Genomic DNA, 7,237 nt, shown 5'->3' on the forward strand with positions numbered 1-7,237 from the left:
ATGTATATATAAATACACACACATACAGTATATATTTTGAAAATATTTACATGTATCTACATGTATATATTTATATTCATACAATTTATATATAAATATTTTAATATATAAACCAAATTTTTCTGAAATATATGCATGCATGTGTGTGTATACACAGTATACACACATTTTATGTAAACAAAAACTTTTATTTTGGATGTGATTAATCACGATTAATCGTTTGACAGCTCTAAAATAAACAAAGCAGGCACTGCCCACTTACTGACAAAAGCACTAATAAAATAATGAAAAATTGAGAAAATTAAAAGGGGCATGGCACATTTAAATAACACAAAGCTTCAGTAGGTTAATTTCAGGATCATTTGAAATAGTGGATCTTTAAATAAAATTATATTGTTCTGAACATAGAGCTTTCATACTCTGCTTAAACTCTCTCATTCAATAACCAAAAGGCATTGTAGTTTTACACTAGCTCAATCTGAATCCGTAAAACTTAAGAAAACTAAACAGGAGGAAAGTTGCTGTCAAAGCAAATATCCAGATGCTAAGAACGACAAGCTAAACAAATAAAAAACAACAGCCTGTCCTTTTTCCGATTCACTGGGCCTCTGACTATATAATATCGCTGACTTCATTAAGTATTTTAAATTTGGAGAATATACTGTGCAACTATCTTTGATATGGCTTGACTACAGATTGAAGGAAGAACTGATGAATCCCATAAAAAAGTTGTGGTGCCTATTTTTTCTTGATTTCTTGGTAGTACATTTAAACCTTTCCCCCAAATTGTCAATAACCAAAAATCAATATGACCCAAACATTTATTTGTGAGATTCACCTTAAAATACAAATATTAAAGGCAGGGTATGTGATTTTTCAAAAACACTTTAGAAAACTGATTCGGGTCGAATAGCAAAACAAACTTGTAGCCAATCAGCAATAAGGGGCGTGTCTACTCGTGATGTGGAGGAGAGAGCTTTCAGTGCATGGGACGGACATTAGCCGAGCCGAGCGACAGAAAGATAGAGATGGCGGATAAAAAAACAGCTACCAGAAATCGCTTACTCTGCCTTTAACACAATGAGCATAACTCAAATAACACTTCTCCTGGAGTAAAAAGAAATCATGATGCTCTGATCACAACAGATTGGCCTAATAAAAAAAAGCAGCTTTTACAGTAGTGAGTTTGGAGGCAGTGTGAGCATGAGATTTCCTGTTTTTAAGCCCAGTGTCCAAACATGCAAAAACATCTGTCAATATCAACACTCATCCTATGAAACCACTGTCTGTACAGCACTTTTATTGCTATACTTTCCAGTTGTAAGATTAACACTGATTAGAATTGATGGACGGAGTGATACGATATCTGACCTTCCTGATAACAGACAGCTATCGAAGCTGTGACGGCTTCAGGTGGTTCATCAGGAATCGGGTTAAAACTCCAGATCTTAAGGAGATGTTAGGACGTGAACGACCTATTGACGATATATGTAAGGGATTTGAAAGAAACAGACGACACAAAGGTGATACACGGGTGACTACATGAAATGAAGAGGAGCAGCCCTTCGGACTCCTTCAGACTTGATGTCTGACTGTCCCTTTATGTTCCTTTGATGTCCATTGAGCTCTTTCTTCCAATGTGGGTAGACTCCTATGTCTCTGAATTGATTCTATGAGCTGAATAAATAGAGAGAAAAAAAAACAAAAAAAAAACAGACTTTCCTTAAATGAGCTTTGAATTAACCATGACCCATGTGGCTATTCTTCTAGAAAAAAATATTTTTTTTAAGTATATGCTAAATAAATATTGTAACCAGTGACACTCAATGAAATATAATTTGAAAATACACCAATTTTCAACCTTCATATACAAAAACAAATGTGGATAAAATAGCCTACTAGCATGTTTTATGTTCACAGTTTTTCTTCAAACGTGCCATATGTGAATTAACTGAAATATAAGGAAGACATATTTTTAAAATGTAAATATAAAAAAAAAAAAAAAAAAAAAAAAATATATTGGCAGAGAAATATATTGTTGGCCTTTTTTCATTTTTTTTGTGCATATTTCTAAATACATTTAAAAATATTTTATATTATATATTTTTATAAAATATATTTTATATATTTTTTTGCCATATGACATTCACAGCTTGTTTCCGTAGTACTCACTTTGTTTAGGTATCTTAAGAGGCTCTGTGTCTCCAGACAAGACTTGGTGCATTGCTCCTCTGAATTGGTACAGCAGCTTTAGGCTCTTTTCCTCTCCGACACACGGGTCATAAAACCCTGGCAAGCCAGCCTGATTAACATGAGACAGAACTAATTAATGTAAAGCACTTGGTGGGAGTTGAAGCAGCTCACTGATGTAAAGCACCAGTTGATGTTTACATGTCTAACCTTTGATGCTTCGGTAAGAATGAGTTTAGAGTCTTTCACTAAGCACTGGAGCGGGACGGTCACGTCAATGACCTTTGCTCTCTCACGTTTCTGACTATTGTCTGACACAAATTTGCCATACCAAGCATTTAGAATGATGAGACCTAGAATAAAAAATATGAATTGCAACACATAAACATTGCTCATTTAAAACGAATGTTTCATTTTATGCTGTAGGGACAGCAAAGTGTAAAAGTAACATACAGTTGTGCTCATAAATTTACATGCCCCTTGCAGAATATGCAAAATGTTAATAATTTTAACAAAATAAGAGGGATCATGAAAATTGCATGTTAGTGTTTATTTAATACTGTCCTGAATAAGCTATTTCACATAACAGATGTTTATATATTCTCCACAAGACAAAATAATAACTGAATTTATAAAAAGTGAACCCGTTCAAAAGTTTACATACCCTTGAATCTTAATACTGTGTGTCGTTTCCTGGATGATTCACGACTGTCTTTCTGTTTTGTGAGATTTGTTCACGAGTCCCTTGTTGGTCCTGAGCATTTCAACTGCTCACACAATGCATTAGGAGTTGGGGGGTGTAAACTTTTTGAATTGGATGATCAGGGTAAATTTTACTTATTTTGTCTTCTGGGAAACATTTAAGTATTTATGTAGCTTCTTAACTGTAGTACCAAATGAAAAAAAATATGATCTTTAAACAAAATAAGAAAAATGTACACATCATCCTGTTCAAACGTTTACACCCCCAGTCTCTTAATGCATCGTGTTGCCTTCTTGAGCGTCAGTAAATGTTTTCACCTTATATCACTGCTATGCTGATGACACTCAACTCTACCTTTCATTCCATCCTGATGATCCCACAGAAAGACAGTTGTGGATCATTCAGGAAACGACATACAGTATTAAAATTCAAGGGTATGTAAACTTTTGAACATTCATTCATGGGTCATTTTTATAAATTCAGCTATTATTTTGTCTTGTGGAGAATATATATACATCTGTTATGTGAAATAGCTTATTCAGGACAGTATTAAGCAAACAATAACATGCAATTTTTATAATCCCTCTTATTTCGTTAAAATTATTAACATTTTGCATATTCTGCAAGGGGCATGTAAATTTATGAGCACAACTATATATATTTAAGGTTGTATGGATATACTGGCTATTCTTATATTCTTAAATATTTTATTATTTTCTTATATACACACTTGCATTACTCTGCAACTTTTGTTTGTTTTTAAAATGAATGGAAATGATTTTGTGGTAAATTGCCAGTATATCACACAGATGCTGTCCATAGAGCTTAAGTTGTATCTGAAAGTATTAAAAAACAAACATAAAAGTGCATTTCACAAACCCATTTTAGAATCCTCAGCATCAATAATTCTCTTCACTGACTCTTGCATCAGCAAAACCTGAAAACCAAAGAAACGATAACACAAGAAAACATATCTGCGCTGATAAATGGCTGTTTGTGTTGGCAAGAGGGAGATAGTCATTGTTGTCTATGTATTTATTTTACTCACGGAAGCTTCAGCCTCTTGCTTCCTGCGAGCAATTTCTGAAGCAGAATCCTCCTTCTGTTTCTCCAACTCCCTGTAAACAACCAAACAGTCAGGGCCCTTCATCATCAGAGAAACTGAGGTATCATGAAGACGGGTTTCAGGAAAATGGGCGGTTTCAGAGCAGTAATTGTGGATAATAACTCACTGTTCCTTCTGGGCTCGTACATAAGGCATAATTATAAGCTTCTGGACAGCTAAGTAGATGGCCAGCGGGCCCACAGTGGCATAAAACACAGCGCTGGGTAAAATCTGGTCGGTCAGGTGAATAGGGAAGAGGTAGGTTTGACTGGCTCTGTTCAACCTGTAGAGAGAAGAAAATGACTGTCATAAACAGACCACCCACGAGCAGCCGGAGTTGGTTAGTTTGCTGTTCTGGTGAGCTGTGTTTATTGCAGTTAAGCTCAGGTCAGTGCTAACCTGATTTTGAGGGAGACTCCTTGGGGTACACCAATGCTGACGGTTGCAGCCAGAACACTGTGGGGACTGATCTTGCGCTCTGCACCGTATTCAACCACGGTGCCAAAGAACCCAGTCCTGTTGAATACAAAGACTATAGTTGTTTTTACTGAAACTAGGGCTGGGCAATACATTGAATATATTAACTTAATATAAACTTTACAATGATTTAAAGGACTTTTCAGTTTCAAGTTTCAAAGTACTTGTGTGTGTGTGTGTGTGTGTGTGTAAATGCATTAAAATAATCAAAAGTGACATTTTTATAATGTTACAAAACATCTATTCAAATAAATGCTGTTGTTTTGAACATTCTATTCAACAAGAATCCTGAAAAAAGTATAGTTTCCACAAAAATATTAAGCAGCAGAATTAAAAAAAAAAAATATGAATAAGAAATATTTCTTGAGCAGCAAATCAGCATATTAGAATGATTTCTGAAGGACCATGTGACACCGGAGAGACTGGAGTAATGATGCTGAAAATTCAGCTTTGCATCACAGGAATAAATTACATTTTAATATTTATTTAAACAGAAAACAGTTCAACTGTAATAATATTTCACAATATTACTGTTGTTGTTTTTTTGTTCAAATAAATGCAGCCTTGATAAGTGAAAGATACTTCTTTAAAAAAACATAAAATCTAACATTTTGAATGGTAATGTGTATAGATTGGCCATCTATATTGTAAGCTGTAGGTAAAACACATACTTGATAGAACCTTTGACCTTAGTCTGGTCTTCATCTTGGAATTTGTACTGATAGCTCATCATCAGGTAGGAATGAGGAACACCCAGCTGAGGAACAGGAATAAGAACAGATGGATTGCATTCTTAATGCATTAACTTTGTTCTGAACTAAACAAATTACCATCATCAGTGTACCCCTGCATAGGTTTCACCTGCAGGGCCAGGGTGAAGTGGCTTGTTTTGGTGTCCCTGACAATGCTGGTGGTCATGGCAGACTGGCTTCCCCAGCGCCACTGCAGGTACCCCATAGTGTTCTGGTCCAGGTGGCGGGCCATCATTGTAGTGGCACTGGGCCGCACGCCACGTGAGGAGAACTGTAATCCCCACTGGGCAGTCACAAAGCTAGGTGACACAAAATTGATATGAGATTCACAGAAAAGAGAAACACAAATCAGCCTCATCACACACAGATGGACACCTACCAGCGCGCAGTTACGTTACGGAACACTTTCATCCCAAATAAAGGTCCTCTAGTGTCCCCTGCACCAAACTCCAGCTTAAGACACACAAACAAACAGGAACATCAGAACCACACCACCCAAAAAAAAAAAAAAATTCAGGTATGTTGGAAAGAGTCTCACCTCTCCCCAGCCTCTTGCTGAGGTCACACGCCGCACACAAAGGTTTATATTTCCTCCCCCGTTGCCATTACGTGTTGACAGAGATCCAGAGAGGACAGCAGTATCTGAAGTGGTTAGGGGCGCCTGACAAACATAAACATAATTAAAAAAAAGTAATTGCGACTTTTTATCTCACAATGACTTCTCTCGCAATGCAAGTTTACGTCTCGCAATTCTGACAATTTCTCTTAGTGATATACAGTGCCGATCCTAGACTTCTGGGGGCCCTACGCAAACTGGTATGAGCGGTTATAAACGAATGAATGAAACGCATTTGTCCGTGTTTCACTCCGTCTCAACTAGCGCTCGCGAAAAGCGCTTGAGAAACAGTGTCTCTTCCGCGGCTCGGTACACTTTCAACTCGTTTTTTAGTCTCGAGCAAGACTGTACGACATTCACATTACATTTTGACTTTTGACTTGATTTGACTGATTTTTACGTAGAAAGGGCGCACCGCATTAAAAGAAATGATCATTCATGTTTTCATAACCACTGGCCAAATTCAAAAACAAAACTAAAATGAAATCATCTTTGAGAGTAAGGGGGCCCCTACGCAGCTTGTGTATTTTGCGTATAGGGAGGATCGGGAGGATTGAGAAGCCCCGTTTCCACCGCAGGAACTTTCCCCAGGAACTAGGGACTTTGGGCCGGTACTCAGTGTGTTTCCACTGCAGGAACCAGGATCTAAATAAAGTTTTGGGTAAAAATTTGCCCCTCAGACAGTCCCTGCTCGCGAGGTAGTACTTTTTCAAACTTTCGGGGGTGGGACTTGGGCGCTGAACATGCTGATTGGTTGAGTTCACGCAGCATTGTATTTCAACCACCATTTATTTGCATCATTTTCAAAATATTACGGTTATTGTGAAATGTAAATGAAATGTAGTTGTAAAAGTATTTCAGGCGATAATGTAGTTGTTTAAAACTCAAATCTGCGGTTTATTTATAAAGACAGCGCCTATCTGAAAATGTGCTACGCCGATTTCGGAGACGTGAGCTCCACACGATCAGCGGGTGCTCAGTGCTCATGTTTCCCGACGAGAGCAGCCTTAGTCTCGAGCAAGACTGTACGACATTCACATTACATTTTGACTTTTGACTTGATTTGACTGATTTTTACGTAGAAAGGGCGCACCGCATTAAAAGAAATGATCATTCATGTTTTCATAACCACTGGCCAAATTCAAAAACAAAACTAAAATGAAATCATCTTTGAGAGCAAGGGGGCCCCTACGCAGCTTGTGTATTTTGCGTATAGGGAGGATCGGGAGGATTGAGAAGCCCCGTTTCCACCGCAGGAACTTTCCCCAGGAACTAGGGACTTTGGGCCGGTACTCAGTGTGTTTCCACTGCAGGAACCAGGATCTAAATAAAGTTTTGGGTAAAAATTTGCCCCTCAGACAGTCCCTGCTCGCGAGGTAGTACTTTTTCAAAGG

The 7,237-nt window shown here is 37.5% G+C and overlaps 1 protein-coding gene across 1 annotated transcript in view; it reads right to left on the reverse strand.

The window, feature by feature from the left end:
• Nucleotides 1-1,301: 1,301 nt before the first annotated feature.
• The window catches only part of LOC107756609 (dnaJ homolog subfamily C member 11-like), an 11,672-nt gene continuing 5,736 nt past the window's right edge, over nucleotides 1,302-7,237 (reverse strand). The window contains exons 6-17 of the mRNA XM_016573793.1: nucleotides 5,766-5,888; nucleotides 5,607-5,680; nucleotides 5,337-5,526; nucleotides 5,147-5,232; nucleotides 4,398-4,514; nucleotides 4,126-4,281; nucleotides 3,942-4,011; nucleotides 3,773-3,830; nucleotides 2,401-2,543; nucleotides 2,173-2,302; nucleotides 1,900-1,951; nucleotides 1,302-1,677 (exon numbers count right to left, since the gene is read on the reverse strand). Coding sequence (XP_016429279.1) covers nucleotides 1,671-1,677; nucleotides 1,900-1,951; nucleotides 2,173-2,302; nucleotides 2,401-2,543; nucleotides 3,773-3,830; nucleotides 3,942-4,011; nucleotides 4,126-4,281; nucleotides 4,398-4,514; nucleotides 5,147-5,232; nucleotides 5,337-5,526; nucleotides 5,607-5,680; nucleotides 5,766-5,888 — 1,206 coding nt within the window. The 3' untranslated portion in view covers nucleotides 1,302-1,670. The remainder of the gene's footprint in view (nucleotides 1,678-1,899; nucleotides 1,952-2,172; nucleotides 2,303-2,400; nucleotides 2,544-3,772; nucleotides 3,831-3,941; nucleotides 4,012-4,125; nucleotides 4,282-4,397; nucleotides 4,515-5,146; nucleotides 5,233-5,336; nucleotides 5,527-5,606; nucleotides 5,681-5,765; nucleotides 5,889-7,237) is intronic.

This window comes from Sinocyclocheilus rhinocerous, unplaced genomic scaffold (genome assembly GCF_001515625.1).
Source record: "Sinocyclocheilus rhinocerous isolate Xijiao unplaced genomic scaffold, SAMN03320098_v1.1 scaffold532, whole genome shotgun sequence".
NCBI lineage: Eukaryota > Metazoa > Chordata > Actinopteri > Cypriniformes > Cyprinidae > Sinocyclocheilus > Sinocyclocheilus rhinocerous.